The 20,236-nt window shown below is 43.1% G+C and overlaps 1 protein-coding gene and 1 long non-coding RNA gene across 3 annotated transcripts in view; both read left to right on the forward strand.

Moving 5' to 3' along the window:
• Positions 1–8,931, forward strand: part of PHACTR2 (phosphatase and actin regulator 2) — a 222,831-nt gene extending 213,900 nt beyond the window's left edge. For both annotated transcript variants that reach the window (XM_053460869.1, XM_053460868.1), the window contains exons 11-14: positions 2,037–2,098; positions 5,206–5,343; positions 7,815–7,891; positions 8,546–8,931. In XM_053460869.1, the coding sequence (XP_053316844.1) occupies positions 2,037–2,098; positions 5,206–5,343; positions 7,815–7,891; positions 8,546–8,561 (293 nt within the window). In that variant the 3' untranslated portion in view covers positions 8,562–8,931. The remainder of the gene's footprint in view (positions 1–2,036; positions 2,099–5,205; positions 5,344–7,814; positions 7,892–8,545) is intronic.
• Positions 8,932–9,570: 639 nt separating this feature from the next.
• LOC128484485 (uncharacterized) lies at positions 9,571–18,630 on the forward strand. Its single transcript, XR_008351157.1, has 3 exons — positions 9,571–10,551; positions 15,851–15,933; positions 18,468–18,630. It is a non-coding gene; the product is annotated as an uncharacterized LOC128484485 (long non-coding RNA).
• The last annotated feature ends 1,606 nt before the right edge of the window (positions 18,631–20,236 follow it).

Consider the following 20,236-nt stretch of genomic DNA (forward strand, 5'->3'; position numbering starts at 1 on the left):
CCAACCTACACAGACATCTTACTAGCCCTTGTAGCAGCTGAATGACATAGAACACTGCTGCTAGGTTTATTGTATACAATTAAAACTAAGTCCTCATTTAAAGGGATAGCCTATTGTCCCTAACACGCCTAGTATAGAAGAATAAGTATTAAAATACTCTGTACATTTATTTATTTTCCCAAAATGCATTACCTTGCAATTGTCAACATGAAATCAAATCTGCCACTTAGGTGACCAGTCCTTCAATTTGACCAAATCCCATTGGAGAAAAATAATAGCTAGTTTATGTTACTTAACTTTGTGTCATCTGTCAAACTGATATGTGGCTTTTAGCAAGATCAATAATAAAGACATTCATTACCAGTTTACCTAGGACAAAATTTACCACTTTTGTCCAGTTTAATAATTTTCTATTAACAACAACTCATTGAACACTATCCTTAAGACTTTTTTTTATTCCAGGTGCAAGCAAAGATGCCTAAGCTTATCTCTTCCAATTTGTAGAGTAACCTTTTATGCGGCATTGTATCAAATAATTTCCAAAAATCTTAATAAATCACAAACGCTAAAACACTCTGATCTATTTTTGTTCACCTCTTTAAAGAATGTTAAGTTAGTCAGACACATACTGACAAAGTTGACTCTTATTTTAATGATACATTGGACACAATGTATTCTTGAATATTATCCCTTAGCAAGCTTTAAAATAATTTCCCTACCACAGAGTCCAGGCTGAGGTCTCTATCTGGGGAAAATAATTTTACCTGGCTAAGATTATGACACTTTCTTTGAACAATACCAGTGCTTTTACACCATCTTTTGGTGTCATGCAGAGCCTGTGTTGGGCTAATGCAGAAGTTTGGTATTGAAAAGGTTAACCTTGCCAGATGTGTTTTACAGCCAACAGCTTAAAGTCACACCAAGTGAAACTTTCTACATACCAGCGCTCTTCCATAAATTAATTCAGGTTCACCCTCAGTTTCCGTCCCTGTGCCCTAACCGAACTCTACCTACTGAGAAAGCCGGAATGAACCACGTTACTTAATTGCTTTACTTAAATTGGGTACTGGGTGTTACCAAAGCGTCCATCAACTGTAGTCAGCATAAATTGGTGGTAGCAGCGTGTTACCAGTCTGGTGTGGTTTTTGTGATGTGTTTAAGGGTTTGAGTGACCAAAGGGTTGGTATTGTTAACCCTTGCACACCAAACAATCCGGCAAACCCATGTATGTGGGGTATCACTGTATTTGGGGGGTGTTGCTGAACAAATATTGGGGTCTTGTTTGACAGTGACATATACCAGGAGCTGTAAACCCATACCTGAAGTGCCTCTTTTGTGATAAAAAAAACACAAAAAATTATTACCACAAAGTTTGACAAAGGGTTAAAATACTAGCATCTGAAATACCTTGGGGTGTCTAGTTTTCAAAAATATATGGTTTGATGTCGTAAATTGCATTGGCCAACTTTAAAGATAACCGAAATAGCACATGGGGCAGATTTAGAAAAAAAAATGGTTTTGAAATAGCAAAATTCTACCTGTACTTATTGCCCAATAACTTGCAGAAAAAAGCAAAAAATGTATTTTTGGTATTTCTAAACTCAGGACAAATAGTAGAATCTATTCAACAGGTTTTTTCATTGGCTTTTTTGGAGTAAAGAATTTTTCAAATAAAAGTGAGAAAAAGTGTTTTTTTTTCATCAATTCAATATTTCATCATTTATTTTTTTTATAGGAAATTAGATATGATCAAAATGGTATCTAAAGAAAGCCCTTTTTGTCCTGAAAAAAACAATAACTAACTTGTGTGAGTTCACTAAATGGGAGAGGAGAAAGTTACAGCTAAACAGGAGCACTGCAAAAATATTAAAACAGCCTTGGTCCCAAAGGGTTCAGATAAATAGCATAGTGCTTGGAAAAACATGAAGTATATTAAGCTGTAAGATACTCGCTGCTAAATGTGCTTAACCGTGTATGTATAATATTGTCTTGAAAAGGTCAATACTATAAAATATATCAAAATATTTTTTAATCAGAAAAAAATGAAGAGGAGGAACAGGAAGCAAAAAGAGAATTGAAACGAAGGCTTACGCGAAAGGTATACATGTGTGAACAATTTTCTGTAATACTTTATTAGAGCAATGTGTTTATATTTGTGGTCTCTTATTTAGTTTTTCTGAAAAATCTGACATTATTATGCATAAAAAATATTATATTTTTAAGTGTAACCTTAAATCATTGCATTGATTATTGGAGCTCAAAAAATGGAGCATGTACTAGGAGACTTGGCATTGTAGGAGTATGATTGCTAACAGCAATCACACTGCTATCATGTGCAGGTTCTAGCATGTAGTGGTTGCCTGGGCATGATAGGAGTGTAATTGCTGTCAGCAATCATATATATATTAATATTGTTCACATGTGAACTCAGCCCTGGAGGCATAGAATCAGACATACAAATCCTGTATTTGCAAGTATACAATAATAATGTATGGAAACATAGCATTGCAGGTATAGATCAACTGGAAATCCTATAAAAACTCAGCAATAAAGGTAGAAATAAAACTACAGACATAGATGATAGGTTGCACAACCCAAAGCCAGCCCTGGCGTCCACACTGCCCACATAGAACCCGACCAGCACCCAGATTACACACACAGGACCTGCCATCTTTGTCCCCAAACAGCCTAGCATGAGTCAACTTTGTCCCCAAACAGCCCGGCCTGTGCCATCTTTGTCCCATAACCACCCTGCCTGTGTCATCTTGGTCCCCAAGACTCAAACATCCTGCTTGTGCCATCTTTGTCTTTCCACAAATCAATTATACATCTGTCATACACACAAACACTTTTACAGTCACTCACTAATTCACACTTTCATTCACAAAATTCACACAATCATTTATTCTCTCACTCATTGACACAAATTTTCCACACATTCATTCATTCTCTCACTCATTCTCACTGTTCATTAATGCATTCTCACAAACTCATTAATTTCCCTCATTCTCACAATGTATCCACACATTCATTTATTCTCTCACTCATTCTCACTGTTTATTTATTCCAATATACTTACTACCCTCTTTCTCACTTTCTACCTTTCTGCCCTATCTACCCCCTTCTCACTCCCTTCTGCCCTATCTACCCCTTCTCATTCCCTTCTCCCCTATCTACCCCTTCTCACTCCCTTCTCCCTATCTATTTAGGGGGGTTTGTATTAAACTGTTAGACGAAAGGATCATGGGAATATATTTTATTTGAATAAATGCAAATGAGCACACTGCCACATATGGCTAATATATCTTCCGACAGAATGCTGCCCTCTGTTGGTTTTACATTAAGTAGCATTGTTCCATATGCTTGAAATCCAAAGTTATTATGCTACTTAATGTAAAACCAACAGAGGGCAGCATTCTGTCCGAACATATATTAGCCATATATGCTAGTATGCTCATTTGCATTTATTCAAATAAAATATATTCCCATGATCCTTTCGTGCAATGGTTTAATACAAAAAAACCCCAAAATAAATAGAAAAAAAGAGTTTGCAAGTTCGACAGAATTAATGTCCGCGAGTGCGGACATTTAACTGTTGCAGCGGGGAGACCAGCAGATCATGGGAATATATTTTATTTAAATAATGAATAAATGAAAATGAACACACTGCAACATATAGCTAATATATCATTGGACAGAATGCTGCCCTCTGTTGGTTTTACATTGAGTTGCATAATAACTTATTAAGCTACTCAATGTATCTAGCCAGCAGAGGGCAGCATTGTGTCCGAAGTTATAAGTTATTATGCTAAGTTAAATGTCCATACCAGCGACTTTGTTGGTCGCTGGCACGGACTTTTAACTGTTGCAGCAGGGTCCCAGTGGTCTCCCCGCTGTGTCAGTTAAATGTCCGTGCCAGCTACATTGAGTAGCTTAATAAGTTATTATGCTACTCAATGTAAAACCAACAGAGGGCAGCATTCTGTCGGATTTCTTTTCCTTTATTCTACATAGCAACTAGTGGTAAGGGGCCGTGCGAGTGAGCCTATTGGTCTCTTGCACGGCCCTTTACCCTACGGATTTCTGCTCCCGTTATCTAACGCAGCATCGCAGAGGTTAACGGGAGCGGAAATCAGGAGTTAAAAAGGCCGTGCGAGTGAGTCTGTTGGTCACCTGCAGGGTCTTCCTCTGGCATCAACCCTGGCTTCTGCTGGCAGGGGAGACCCTGATCTTATATGTACCAATTGGTTGATGCCAGAGGAAGACCCTGCAGGTGACCAGTAGGCTCACTCGCACTGCCCTGTAACCCCTGACGACGAACCTGCGGATTTCCACTTCAATCAACTCCAGCGATGCCGTGAAGATCAGGTAGGCTAGATGGGGAAGGGACTGGGAAGATTAGTAGACAAAGCCGAAGACGATCACGAAAATTCTTCGCATCTTGTCTTCGTCTTCGCCTACGTTTTACCTGCACTGTCTTCTCTTCTCTGTGTCTTCGGAACGAACATGAAAACGCACTCTTCGTGTTCGTTTTCATGTTCGCCCGAAGACGAATGCACAAGTCTAATTTCTAGTGAGAGGGTGACAAGTTTTGGTGCCTATTTTTACATTTATTTTCACTGTTCACATTTGCCCTGTATTGCTTATCAGGGCAAATTGTGAACAGACTGTAGGGGTGAGGGTTCATCATAGGTTAAAGGTTCATTAAAGCTTCCACCCTGTAGGAACCCTTTTACCTTTAACACATTTCTAGTGGTATCAGCACTGAACCACAGGCAGAAAATTTCCAAGATGGAAGTTGGGGCATTGCTTGTTATTTTGGTACACCGTTACAACATATGCTTCAGCAGGACAACGCTGATGCTGGCTTCTGCTGGCAGGGGAGACCCTGATCTTATATGTACCAGTGGGTACAATACAATGCAACAGCTATATAATAATTACATCCTAAAGGTCATGTATACCATTTGCTATATGATGTTATAATATAGGGTTTAGGAAACATCTTTAGAATAATTTGGTAATTTGAATCATAAAGCTTTTTAAAAAGCCTTATCATTTTTATAAGTTGATGCCGCTTTAATTGATGTATTTGAATCTTTTTATGTTTGCAAACATCTCATAGATGTTACAAACATTTCATCTACATTATCATGATACCATTCATTAACTCACTTGTCTTCTCTCTCTGCTCTCTGTTTACAGCTCAGCCTGAGGCCCTCTGTAGCTGAACTGCAGGCCAGGCGTATCTTGCGCTTCAATGAATATGTAGAGGTTACAGATTCACTAGACTATGACCGTAGAGCTGACAAACCCTGGGCAAGGTTAACTCCTGCTGATAAGGCAAGGACATAATTCTCCATTTTGTAAAGGCGTATGCATCAAGTACACTTTGTTTCGTTACTTTCATGACAGATGAGTTTTACATCAGTTCCCAAAGAATCACTTAATGAACAGATTTTAAAATGATCATTGTGTAATACAGGTTAGTTAACCAGAAGCCGCATTTACTTGTCTGAACTTTTAGAAGCTATTGAATCCACATTTGTCCTAGGGTTCCCATGAATACTCCTTATATTCAAGTGACTCTCTTATAAAGGAGCATCATTAACCTATGTCAGTACATCTGCAACTGTACATCATTTAACATAAAGCAAACTGTTATATTTTGCAAATGTTTTTTTTGCAAAAAAGTAACACTTGTTTGAGAATGGAAAAAAGCTATTGCAATATATATTTTCTCAATTTTGAGAAATCTGTAAATAAAATAGGAATAATGCCACGATTATAATAGATATAAAAACAATAAAACCATAGCTGGTTTTGTAAATTCCATTCTTACTTTAAAGATTAATTTGTTTTTTTTTAGCAAAGCAAAGTCATGCCTCCTGCCTCTATCACCCTGGAAGCCCAAAGGACTGCACAGAAACAATCTGTAGTAATTTATTTATTAAACATTAAATGGACACTGGAATGGCCCATGCAGTCTCCTCAACAGAGACATTTTTTTACTGTTAAAAATGAAGGTACTTACCTATAGGAGAACTGCAGAATTCCCCATCCTTTATTTGTACTCCTGGTTGGCTACATGAAGCAGCCAATTAGTGGAAGTACTTTATTGAAGTGCTGCACGAATGCTTATACCATGATGCATTAAAGTACATAAGATGGCTGGTGTATCCCTGCAAAATTTGCACATCTGGATAACATTTAACAGAGCCAATGTCCTCAACAAGTCTCCATGAGCGTAGGAACCCCTAAAAATCTGGGGGGGGGCAGCATTTTCCCCATCAGATCCCCACTTTCTCCACCTCTACCCCTTCTCACACTATCTACCCCCTCCCCCCCTCACACTTTCTTACTATCTACCCCCTCCATACCCTCCCTTCTCACACTTTCTACCCTCTCCCTACCCCCCTTCTCACTAGCTACCCTCTTCCTACCCCCCCTTCTCACCAGCTACCCTCTCCCTACCCCCCTTCTCACTAGCTACCCTCTCCCTACCCCCCTTCTCACTTGCTACCCTCTCCCTAACCCCCCTTCTCACTGTCTACCCCAGGGGTGTCCAAGTTTTTTCTACAGTGGGCCACTTCATCAGAATTGTATACGTGCGCGGGCCGCACTCATTTTTCACTGTGAGAAAATATGGCCTTTAATACAATATGCAGATTAAAATAAAGTAAATGACACAAAACCTTTACTTTTCCTCTCACTGATTTCTGGGCCTAGAAAGTTTTTTGTGACTACAAATTCAGGACTCAGGATAATTAAAAATGAAATAGTTCTATTTATTCTAGGGATGCACCAAAATGAAAATTCTGGACCAAAACATTCACAAAACCGAAAATAACCCCCCACCTTTAAAAATAATAATAAAAACTCACATTTTTAATAAGTAGGTAACACATCACAATTGGACAAAAAAAAATATCAATATGACTTGGCATGATAGGAGTGTAATTGCTAACAGCAATCACACTCCTATCATACCCAGGCAGCCAGTACATGCTGGTACAGGGTAGCTGTAAGTGATGTGCAGACCACATATTGCTGGCATTATCAATACACAAGGGGGGGGCAGCTAGCTAGGTTTCAGGATGTACTGGCTGACTTGACATGATAGGAGTGTGATTGCTAACAGCAATCACAGTCCCATCATGCCTAGGTTCCAGCACTTACACATCCATGCTATCACACACACATTCATTCATTCATATACTCATTCATTCACAGATTCATTCCCTCAATCACGCATACTGATTCAAACACCCACCCCCTTACCTGCACTGCAGCTCCTCGATGCCGCTCACAGACTTCAGCAGGGGGGCGCGGCCTCCCTCTGCGTTCTCTGGTACTGCACAGAGGAAGCAGGATGTGATGTCACTTGAACTCTGCTGGGTTCTGCTTCCTTTGTGCAGTACAGAAGACCCTCCCACAGGTAAGTAGCAGGGCTCTTGTTGTAGCAGGACTCGAGGTGCGGAGCCAGGGCAACCGATCTTACGCGGGCCGCACCTCGAGGTCTTGCGGGCCACATTTGCTGCGTTTCTATTGGGGGGGGTTCCTACGGCCCTGGGGGGGATTTCTTCATTATCAGCCCCCCCCGCATGAGTTACTGGGGGGGGATCTGTCCCCCCCGTCCCCCCCGTTCCTACACCCATGCAAGTCTCTGTAAATTCCATGCTGGATAATAATCTTTTGATAGATAATATATAAGTGGCAATAATTATGCTTTGAGTTACAATGAGTTTGACTCATGTAACAATGTTATAGTCAAAAGAGGAATTCTTGCAGACTATGTAAACTGTATTTTTCAGGCAGCAATACGCAAAGAACTAAATGAATTTAAAAGCACAGAAATGGAAGTGCATGAAGAAAGTCGACAGTTTACAAGGTGAGTTCCTATTCCTAGTTACAAATTTGCATATAGTACACCTCTGCTCCAGGTGCACTTCCGCAAAAGGCCGTAGCTTCCGGGCACATCCTCTTCCCCAATTGGAGGCTGTCCTTTTTTTGTGGAAGTGCACGAGAGGCAAATAGATTTGTGGACAAAGAGAGGTGCAGAAACACTTCTATTTTTTCACAAATCTATCCAGAAAGAACATGTCCTGGGGCGGCAAATTACTGCCCCCTGTCAAAGTGCAGCCTGGATCCCATGTAAGAGCTAGCTCTATTCAGTATGGTACCTAAGGCTTTTTTTAAAGGAGGTTCAGTGGAATAAGAAATTGAGATAATATCTCCATAGAGAGAGCTATCTTACCTTGGTCTTGACATTATTATTAACTTTTATTTATATAGCTTCAAGAATGTATGCAGAACTAGAACACAGAACTAGAACTAACAAAGACAAACTGATATATTAGGTAAAGAGGGCCCTGCTCACAAACTTACAATATAGAGGCTTATGGTATGTTTGTTATTAGGATGCTAATGTGACACAGCTGCCTGTATGGTAATGTGGAATTTCAGCTATTATTTTTACTTTTATTTTAACATATTGTTACTATTGTAGATTGGCCCTAACACAGTATGTATTTTGTCATTTTAGATTTCACCGTCCGTAGTGAAATAAAGAACTGTCATCTCAGCTGGAAACCAATTACAAGAACATGTGCACAAATGCTTTTTGTACCTCAATCAATACAAATCGAGACAAACAGAAGAAGGACCAGGGAGACATTACTGGAGATAAATATTTAAGTTCTTTTTGTATGGGCTTCCTCCAAAGGTTAACAGCACTAAGGTTTTCAGTTCAAAAGTCCTGAAAAAATATATGACGGTTAGGTATGCTAAAGTTAAAGCCTGGTGTGTTTTGCAAGAACAGAATGAAAATGCTGCCTTGTGAGTTAAACTGCATAATACGCTCATTTTGTCTTCATGTAACTATGCAGCAATTGTATGCATCCTGTAGCCTTCAGCATACATCATGGAATATGCTTGTGTTTGTCTTTTTTTGTCTTTTGTACAAGATGACACTGATAGAATGTCAGAATCTTTCCTCCTGCTTCTTCTGGTTTTCCATGCAAGATGCATGGTAATCTATAGTTTCAGAGAACAATATGTTAATGTGTGGGCGCTCTTTAAATAATTATTTTAATCTCCATCATAACCACTCAGTGTGACATACACTATATGTACAAAAGTATTGGGACACCTGACCATTACTCTAACAGGGATTTTTATGAAATTGCATTCTTACCACATAGACATTAATATGTAGTTGTTCCCCCTTTGCAGCTATAACAGCTTCCACTGTTCTGGGAAGGATTTCCAAAAGATTCTGGACTGTTTCTGTAGGAATTTTTGCCCATTCATCTAGTAGAGCATTTGTGAGATTACGCGTTGATGTTGGACGATTCGCAATCCCCGTTCCAGTTCATCCCAAAGGTGTGCGATAAGGTTTAGGTCAGGGTTGGTGGGGGCCACTCAAGTTCTTCCATGGACCTTGATGTGAGCACTGGGGCCCAGTCATGCTGGAATATAAAAGGGCCTACCCCAAACTATTCCCACAAAGTTGTAAGCATAGCATCGTCCAAAATGTCTTGGTATGCTAAAGCTTTAAGGATTTCCTTCACTGGAAGTAAATGGGGTAGCCCGATTCTTCATGATTCTTCACTCCATATAACATGTTTCGTGTGGCAGCATGCTTTACACAACTAAATCTGACACTTGGTATTGTACTTGCTGATGTGAGGCTTGCATGCAGCTGCTCGCCCATGGAAAACAATTCCGTGAATTTCTTGATGCACAGTTTTTGTGTTGATATTAATTAATTAATTAAACGCTTCCTCTTTACAATCATACCACTTATAGTTGAACATGAAATATCTAGCAGAGATAAAATTTCACTAACTTATTGCAAAGGCTATCACAGTACCACACTTGAATTCTCTTCAGAACGACCCATTTTCTTTTCACAAATGTTGGTAAATGCAGACTGTATGGCTTGATTTTATACAACTGTGGCAATGGGTCTGATTGAAACACCTGAATTCAATAACTAAGAGGTGTGCCCCAATGCTTTTGTCCATATACAGTATCTTTAGGTGTAACACATAAATATTCACATGCAACAAATTAGGGGTGTGCAATAAAAAAATTAATACTTAGCTCTGAGAGAGATGTACTTATAAAGTATTCATATTTCAAGCAATATAAAAAAAAATATTGCATTCTACGTTTTGGCAATCCACCAAAAACAAAAACACTATATGTATCTCACTCACATTTTTATGAGCCTTACAGATCCAGGCTCAGAAGATATACAGCTGTAGACTGTGTAGTGTAATTTGTCCTTACACACAACTCAGACCATGTGTAGCAAAAGCAAAGTGGGAATGGAACAAACTTATAAAGAGAACCGGGATGCAAAGAAGAAAGAGTCGAGAAATGCTTTTGTTGATATACTGTATAAGCTTGGATGCATGGATGTCTGGCGCCATCCGAATGATGTCTTGAATCACACAGGTAGTCTAGTAAGCCTCCGCTTGGTAATGCAGAACAGTGACTTCAGTCTGCCTCCTCCCTCTTGTGTCACAATGCCACGCTATACATGTTTTGCTCTTGTGTGAGGGGCAAACGAATAGGATTAGTGGAACGAAGAACCAAAGACCCAGAGAGGGTCCATTCGGTCTGAGGTGTGCCATGACCGACGTACCAGGTAGGCCTATAGAGGGCCAACCCGTAAATAGAAATGAAAGAAAGGATAGAGGAGAAAAGAGGAAATAAAAGGAAGGAAATGAATAAATAGAGGGGGGGGGCAGGGAGGGCAACGTTAGGAGCTGTAACGTAGCTGTGGAAGGGAGAGGCGTTGGTTAAATAATCATAGCCCCTCCCACAACTACAGGCTAATATACATCAGCCTTCACATTTGTGTGAGGGGCAAACGAATAGGATTAGTGGAACGAAGAACCAAAGACCCAGAGAGGGTCCATTCGGTCTGAGGTGTGCTATGACCGACGTACCAGGTAGGCCTATAGAGGGCAAAAAGAAGACACAAAGTTAGTTGTACCATAACATGACAATATGAATGACCAAGCTTATAGCGCGAGTGACGTTAGGGCATTACGCATTCCCAAGATTGGTTGTGAGATATAAAGAAGGAAACACAAGGAGTTCCATCTGCCTAGCCTTAATCACCTGGGCTGGAACTATTCTTAGACGCTGCCCCGATTATGCCAGTGGGTACGTAATAACCTAACATATCTGATAAACATGACTGACAACGGCTCCCTGGGGAAGGGCAAAAGAAGACTGGCTTTCGGTTTCCCAGTCAAAGACCAACAACACGGCTCCCAGGACTGCAACTGGGCACCAAACTGAGTCGGTAAGAAAAAACATAATTCGTGTACTTGGCCGGACTGATTCAATTTCGTATGACCGAAGGACAGAACGAAACGATCAGCAACAGAACACAAGTCCGAGACTTCAGAGATGACGAAGAACAAAGCGTAACGGCCAGTACCCCCGGTCGCATGAGCCAACAAAGGCTGATTTACCGTAGCAGTAAAATAAGGACTGCAACTGGGCACCCGGGAACATTGGTATGAAGAAACAGTGTACTTGGACCGAATTGATTCATTTCGTATGACAGAGTGACAGCTCATAATGATCAGAAATGTGACACAAGTCGGAAATTTGAAGAACCGAAGCTGAATTAAGTACAGTAGCCAGCTCACCAAGCTGCCTGTATCCGCAAAAGTTACATGGAAGCTTAAGCACTATACATGTACCAGGACTAAACAGGATGTCCATAACATTAGCAAAGCTCTTACTCGCCATCCATCGGTAAATTACTGGAGGACTTCACTGGCTTGACCTTGCAGACCTTTAATACTTTATATCTGGGTGAGAAGAAACCTGAGAGGTTCTTATAACTACAATATTGATGTAGACTTCTGTTAGGAAAAGCTTCATCGCTAAATGAAAAAGGCTTAACTGTGATCACAGTGAACTAATAGCGGATAAGATCAGATTGTCAGCTCTGAGGGACAGTTTGCGTATAATTGTCAATGTGTGAAGAATATGAGTGGATGATGACAGTCTCCGAGCGAGACCAGAAGGCTCACACTGAATCCTCTCTCTAAACGTCCCACTCACTGGAGCTAGAGCAGCAGACATGTAACGGACTCACGGACGTGGAGCCTAAGAAGCAGACATGTAACAGACTCACGGATGCGGAGCCTGAGAAGCAGACATGTAACGGACTCACGGATGCGGAGCCTGAGAAGCAGACACGTAACGGACGCGGAGAGGCAGACACACAGACGCGGAGCCTGAGAAGCAGACACGTAACGGACTCACGGACGCGGAGCCTGAGAAGCAGACATGTAATGGACTCACGGACACGGAGCCTGAGAAGCAGACATGTAATGGACTCACGGACACGGAGCCTGAGAAGCAGACATGTAACGGACACACGGACGCAGAGAGGCAGACACGTAACGGACTCACGGACACGGAGAAGCAGACACGTAATGGACTCACAGACGCGGAGAAGCAGGCACGTAACGGACTCGTGGATGTGGAGCCTGAGAAACAGACACGTAACGGACGCGGAGAAGCAGACACGTAACGGACTGACGGACGCAGAGAAGCAGACACGTAACGGACTGACGGACGCAGAGAAGCAGACACGTAACGGACTGACGGACGCAGAGAAGCAGACACGTAACGGACTGACGGACGCAGAGAAGCAGACACGTAACGGACTGACGGACGCAGAGAAGCAGACACGTAACGGACTGACGGACGCAGAGAAGCAGACACGTAACGGACTGACGGACGCAGAGAAGCAGACACGTAACGGACTGACGGACGCAGAGAAGCAGACCTGAAAAAACAGACTCACGGACGCGGAGAAGCAGACATGTAATGGACTCAGATGTGGAGCCTAAGAAGCAGTCATGTAACGGACTCAGACGTGGAGCATGTAACAGATTCATGGACATGCAGCGACAACCATGAGCTTATCCCCCCCCCCCAATTGACTCCGGCTTGAATACTGTACCCACAGAGGTGCATTTAAAGGAAAACTCATCAGCCGGAATGAGGAAATCGATGCTGAAGCTCGAATGGGAAATAAGGGCCAGGGGGCTTCTTGAGGTACAGCCATAATACCTGTAATGGAACCACATGCTAAACCCTAATCAGGAATTATGGGGAGGGATGAAAAACAGCAGCTTCTCTTAAAACCAGATTCCACACTAATAGGAGATAGACATTGCTTGGGAAATAATGCCTCGGGGCACATAGCTTTGGGAGGGCCCAAAAGCATCCATGCAAAAAGGACGTAGCATTAATAGACTAAAATGGCAACCAGTGGAGGCAGGGCCTGCAGGAGAGGAAGGGGGCAGGTCTGCCGGTGCAAGCTGGGCTTCCAACATTGGCTAATCTCTCGTGAATTAAGGAGACCGATGCCACCCACTAGTGAGGTGAGCATTTCCCTCATTACACCCCGTCCACAAAACTATATTGTGGCGGGCTGGATCTATGAGGAGGAGACAGGGGACTAGCAAACAGTAGGTAGAAAAATACTGCTATGCTGGCCTAGGCAGAGAAAGGAATGTATCACCTATCGTATACAGCCGTTGATTTAGCAACAGACTGAGCACGGAGGGAATGTGAGGCGGCAAAGTCTGACCCAGAAGCGTGTGAACAGCGGATGGAGGACGTCTTGACTTGATCGGATAGAAATGGCAAGTCTATGCAACGGAACCTGGACAGATACCCCGGACCTAAATCTGAACTAACTGAATATCTAACCGAGCTCCGCGCTGGAGCGGGATGAAACGTAGAGGGAGGCCTATTTAACTAACAGTGAGGCACCAAAACTAGCTCGTGGGGCGTAACCTCCAAGCGAGGAGGGGAGATTGCCTCGGGGGTGGGCGGGTGGACCAACTGCCTAGTTCAATGAGGCCATCTATCTACCGAGGGACGTAACGAGGTCTAGCGAATATTGCCTCCTATCTGACTCACTAAACCTGACACTCTAAGGTTAGCAACCCCATGGAACATCTGTTTCTTCCAATTATTGGAAGAGGGGCCCTGTTGTAATGACGGGAACCGACCTGCCAGTAATATTATAGGAATGGGAAACTGAACAGTGAGATAAAACAGAGTACCTCAATACTCACGTGACCTTGACATTAATCCTAAATAACACGCAGCACAGTGAAAACATAAAACCTACACGACTTATCACACGGGCAAGCTGTAATCGTGTACAGTAACGTGGAGAAAAAATACGTGCGGGGCGGTTGATACGTGGAACCGCTTCCCAGCAGAAGCGGTAGAGGCCAACAATGAGTATCTGAATTAGCAACAAAAGGAAATAACCGTACCTGACTAGACGACTAGTTAAGAAGACGTGTAACAGAAAGTACTTGAAGACCAAACGTGACAAATACACCTAAAAACAGCCATGTGACCTGGGCACTTGTCCTAAGTAACAAGCACCCATAATGAATAAAAGAGGGGGGGCCAGTGAGAGTTTGGGGGGGCCAGGCCAAGCACCTACTACCAGAAATACACAACAAATGTAACCTGCACACAGAGAATACATAAGAACATACAAGACTTATCTCATGGCCAAGCTGTATAATGTAGAGTTAATTCGAGGAGGACTGGTTGATACGTGGAGCAGCCTGCCAGCAGAAGCGGCCGAGGGCAACATATAGTTCCTCAATTGCAATAACAATTGATGGAGGAAATAACAGAACATGAGGTGGCTGTCCCATCTGTAACTGCTTTGAAAGCGACCAAAAGCAACAAATATATATATACATACACACACAAATCATGTGACCAGCCTAAATAACATGCACTAATAGTGAACAAAGGGTTAATGAAAAAAGTGGTTAACTGGCAACCCTTATTGACTCTAGCAACAGAAATTCCTCAAGCAGGGGCAGTTGATACATGGAACAGTCTCCCAGCAGAAGAGGTAAGAGACCAACAGTGTAAACTAGTGAATGCAGCTTGTACGCTGATTGTTATCCACAAATTGTGTGTACATGAATTAATTGGAGTTAAGTATAATTTGAAAGTACTCCAACAACAACCAATGTAATTGACCAGCTGTAGCATACAATGAGTAACTCCAAGCACGATAAAGCGAGGGACTGTAAATACGCTTGGATAAGGAAACGAACCTCCGTAAACGTGCTGACATAGAAACATGAGCTGAACAGTATAAAAGCATGACGGCAAGAGAGCGTGCGTAATGATGTGTAGTGCACGACTAGAGGTATCAACAGGTATCGGTAGTAAAAGGGTTAACAGACTTAGTACCGTTTGAGTGTGATAGGGCGCACCTGAGTGGCCATGCATACATATAAACAATCCAAATCAAGAGAAGTACCCAGCATAGCTCCAGTGAACTGCTACCTTTAACACAGATGTTTTAATCAGGCACTGTAGTAAAAGAAACATAAAGAGATTACGAAGAAAGTGAAAACAGGCTTGGGAAGGTTTAGGATTGATTACCAGCACCTGTGCAGTGCCCTGCATCCACAAAGCAGTCTGTAAACAACAAAAACCCCACGTAGACCCCGTAAATGAGTTAATAAACGACCGAGCAAGCCACGAGAAAATAAGTATAACCGGAAGAGGGGTGCCCCCTCTCGAATAACCCTGGAAAACCTGATTCGCCGGAGTCATTTGGCTCCTGAAACACAGACATGCCACACTGCCAACACTAGCCCAAAACTGCAATGTTCCTTCCTGAAGTTCCGTGACATCACTTCCTGTATAGCATCAGCCAACGTTAGGAGCTGTAACGTAGCTGTGGAAGGGAGAGGCGTTGGTTAAATAATCATAGCCCATCCCACAACTACAGGCTAATATACATCAGCCTTCACATTTATTAAGCTTCCAATAGACATGGATCGAGGTTGTCCTCTACTGTGTTTATATTCCATCCCACTAATTCTTAGGGTAAATCAAAATCTTTATTTTTGAATTTTCAGTACATAACAAAAACAAAAAGGGGGGGTACAGAAGGAAAAGGGGGGACATGAGGCAAAAACTGAAAGAGAGCATCGCGGTGGGAGACCCGAAGAAACACATCACATCATATGAAAGACATTGTGCATGATAACAGCTCACATAGGTACAGTGAAGAGTTGCACGTCAAGGGGCAATGAAATACGTGCAATAAAACATAACTGTTGGAACCACAGGATACAGCAAAACCCACTGTGCGAGCACAAAGGAGGCTATGGAAGAAGCCCTCATGGGAACGCCACCCAAGGGGAGGAAAATGACAAGGACGGGTAAGAGAAGAGAGGGGAAGGCATGAAGGCCAAAAGGAAAGAGGGGAAAGACGAAAAGGGGGGTATCCAAGTGAGAGACCCAAGGGGACACAAAACAAGATAGCAGGCGAGGGACAAGGCGCAGAACAGCCGCGCACCCACGTGCACAACAGGCCATAGGGCACGAGACAAGAAGTCATAGACAGCGGAACATAGGAGAATGGTGAGTAGTACGCCATAGAGGTGCTGCGTGATAAGGTAGGAACCCAGGGAAAGAGAGAAAAAAAAAAAAAAAAAAAAAAAAATAAGGAGGGGGAAAGACAAGGGAGATAAGATACACGCCTCTCAACTACCTCGACCCAACCCAGGGAAAAGCGTCTCAGTGCAACTAATCCAACAGGGGGCAAATAGCAGGGCCGGAGACGAACTCCAGCCAATAAAACCAGGTCTTCTGGTATCTTGCCTCCGCACCCGTGGCGAGTAAACGTAATTCCTCCAGGACCCTCGTTTGCTCAACCCGGAGGACCCACTCCTTGAAGGTAGGCGGAGCAGGGTCACCCCAGTGTAATGGGATGAGTGCCTTAGCAGCCGTGAGAAGATGGCGCGTAATAGACCTGCGGAACCATCGTTCCGAGAGGGAGGTATGAAAAAGAAGGCAGAACTCCGGGGTGAATGGAACCTCGCGGTCTGTAAGGCGTCGCAACTGGGCATGAACGGATTTCCAGAAGGGAGCTATGCGAGGACACTGCCACCACAAGTGCAGGAGAGAGCCCGGGGAGGCGTCGCATCTCCAACACCTGTTCGGCACGTCAGGGCGGTACAGGGATGTCAATGCCGGGGGACGGTACCACAAAGCTAGGAGCTTGTAAGACATTTCCCGGTCAGCAGTACTCACGGAACAACAGTGGGTAAGGACGCATATCTTGTCCCATTGCTCTGCCGTAAAGGCAACCTGCAGCGCAGATTCCCACCGTCCCATAAACGTAGGAGGCACCGGGTTAGACGCCTCAAGGAGTAGACCGTAGAGCCGCGAAACACCATGGGGCGGGAGCTCAGCAGCAACACAGAGGTCCTCAAACACAGTGAGAGCACGCGACAGAGTGTGCCTCCGGGGTAACGACCGCACAAAGTTGCGGAGTTGGGCATAACGGAACACGTCCAGAAGAGAAGGGGGTGTGTGGCGAGAAAGTTGATCCAGAGGCTTAAGGCCAGCTCCAGAGAGGTAAGCGCGGATCTCCGACCTCCCGTCCCCAGACACAGGCGAAAGGAAGGCACCACTCATCCCAGGAGGGAAGTCAGGGTTATACCTAACTGGTGTCAGAGGCGAGGGCACAGAGGATAGCCGTGTCCTCCTAAGAACCTGGGACCAGACCGCAAGGGTAGCCCGTATGAAGGGATGGGGCAAAGCCACACCCCGAGCAGTGGGAGACAGGAGCCACGGCAAAGAGGACGCAGGAAGGCCTAGCAAAGCAGAATCCACGGCCACCCATTGTTTATGTGCAGGGCTATGGGACCATTCCATAACGCGTAACAAGTGGCATGCCCTGTAATAAGTGCGGGGACAGGGCAACGCCAAACCGCCTTTAGATTTGGGGAGAATCAGCGTAGCCAGGCGTACCCTAGGGGCCCGAGAGCCCCAGACAAACCGCAGAAAAGCTGCACGCAGAGAGGCAAAGAAAGAGGGAGGGATAGCAACAGGGAGGGTCTGAAACAGGTATAGAATACGAGGCATGATGTTCATTTTAAGCACATTGATGCGACCCAACCAGGAGATCGTCAACGACTTCCAGGACAGTAGATCAGACCGGACAGTGGCCAGCAAAGGGGAGAAATTATAGTGGAACAGTTGGGAGAAGTCAGACGTCAACCAAGTCCCCAGGTACTTGAGCTTAGAGCTACACCAGGCAAAAGGGAAGGAGGCCTTCAGGGGACAGACCACCTCTTGAGCCAGGTTCACGTTCAGTATTTCAGACTTGGAGGCGTTGAGTTTAAAATTAGTGAGGGCGCCGTATATGGAAAACTCCCGGAGGATGTTCGGGAGAGTGACATGAGGGCGGGTGATAACGAAGAGGAGGTCATCTGCGTAACCCAAAATCTTATGATCAGTTCCCCCGACCCGTAACCCACAGATGTCGGGGTTCATCCGGACAGCTTGGAGGAAGGGCTCAACAGAAAGCACAAAAAGCAGGGGGGACAGCGGGCCCACTAATTCTTAAGCTTTTTGATACTTGGTCTCTATCCTACATCATATGTATGTGTATTGCGTAGACATCACAGTGCCATTTACTATATTAATAGTATAATTATTCCCACATTAAAAATTACCAAAATGTCTTGGGTTTGTAATATAGCCAATATTTTTTGTGTTCTTTTTGCATTAAAACAGAGTTTGGATGCTTTGTGGTGGTATGCAAAAAAAAAAAATCATTATGTCATTATCCCTAATGTAATAGAATCATATATTCTAGTTTGGCCTTGGGAAAGAGCATTTTTTTAAATATATTATAAACTTATTATGGAGCAATAATAACACTAAGGCTGATATATACATAGAATTCTGCCAGTAATATATACCTAAATCTTATCAGGGGGAGTATGTGAGAAATGCCTCTCCCTTACCTGAAGATTAAAGATATTTCACCTGAAGTCCTGGGGAAGTTTCACTTCACTTGTTCACACTGGGTCAAACCCAGGGAGTTCCTAGCTATGGTAACCAGCCAACATCACTCATATATTTGTGTACATACGTAACATATACCAGAAATAAGGCTGGTAAATTTCACATTTATTGATTCACTGGTAAATAACTTAATTTTTCTTCTTAGAGAATATTGGAAATATTCTGTTTTTTCCCTCATGATTAAAAAAAAACTTTGCGAAAAGGAAATCACGTAGGCAATATTTAGGAGAACTGATAAAACCTAACACTGTGTGATATTACTATTGAAGAGTAAGTAGATTAGACTTTTTGAGCCTGCTCATAGGATGCTGACTGCAGTAACCTTCCACTTAACATAAACCTTTTACACCTTCAGAGAGCTAGCTAGTAATGCTGATCTCTGGTGGTATGCTCCATAGGTCTGTCAGTTTCTCATAAAGGGTGATCCTAACTAATCTAACATGAATTACATTACATTTAATGTAGTATTTGTCATGGTTGTCTAGTGGCACTTTATAAATAAAATTCATCACATAGCCTGCCCGTGGGCACCAGTTTGACAACATTGTTCAGGAAAATAAGTGTCAATATTTTTGGGCTGACCTAAATTTTACTGATTTAAAATTCTGATTTCAGTATTTGTCGGAAAGACCAGTTAAAATTCTGCCATGTGTGGGTCGTCTTGAGCAGATGCAGAACGTTTGTGTGAACAACAGAATTATCCAAACTAAAAAATGTATTAATTATTTGAAAAATTAATACTGCCTTGTATCCACTGTAGAGCTTCACACATATTGCACAGTATCCAGAAAACATATGGCTGAATATTAATTTGTGATTGAGAACTTTCTATTGTCACACACATTTTTACAAGTGTCAGAACCAGAGACGGAGCGTAGCGCAGGATCCGGTGACAAAAAGGTTTAATGAGTAAAGCAATTTAAACACACAGTCCAAACAAACAGAACAGCAGTACCGTAGTCAGCAAACAATTCTAAGGTCAAAAAGGCATGCACCGCAGTCTCATAAACGTGGTCAAAGTTCCAATTTAAAGGGGCAGAGGCAGGTAGAGGAATCCAAGAAAGGGTAGCCAAAGGTCAATTACCAGAAAGTCAAGCAGGGAACATGAAGTCTTTAAGTAGTAGGTCAAAAGGTATCCACAAGGAACACGGCTCAACTAGCAAGCAGCTAGGGTAGGATTTGCAGGGTCTTTATAGTGTCTCTGATTGGAGATCCCTCCCTTGCATACCTGGTCTCCTCCCCTGCACACCTGATCCTCCTCTGGACAGACCTGGTCTCCTCCCCTGCACACCTGATCCCCCTCTGG

This window comes from Spea bombifrons, chromosome 3, assembly GCF_027358695.1.
Source record: "Spea bombifrons isolate aSpeBom1 chromosome 3, aSpeBom1.2.pri, whole genome shotgun sequence".
Classification (NCBI taxonomy): Eukaryota; Metazoa; Chordata; class Amphibia; order Anura; family Pelobatidae; genus Spea; species Spea bombifrons.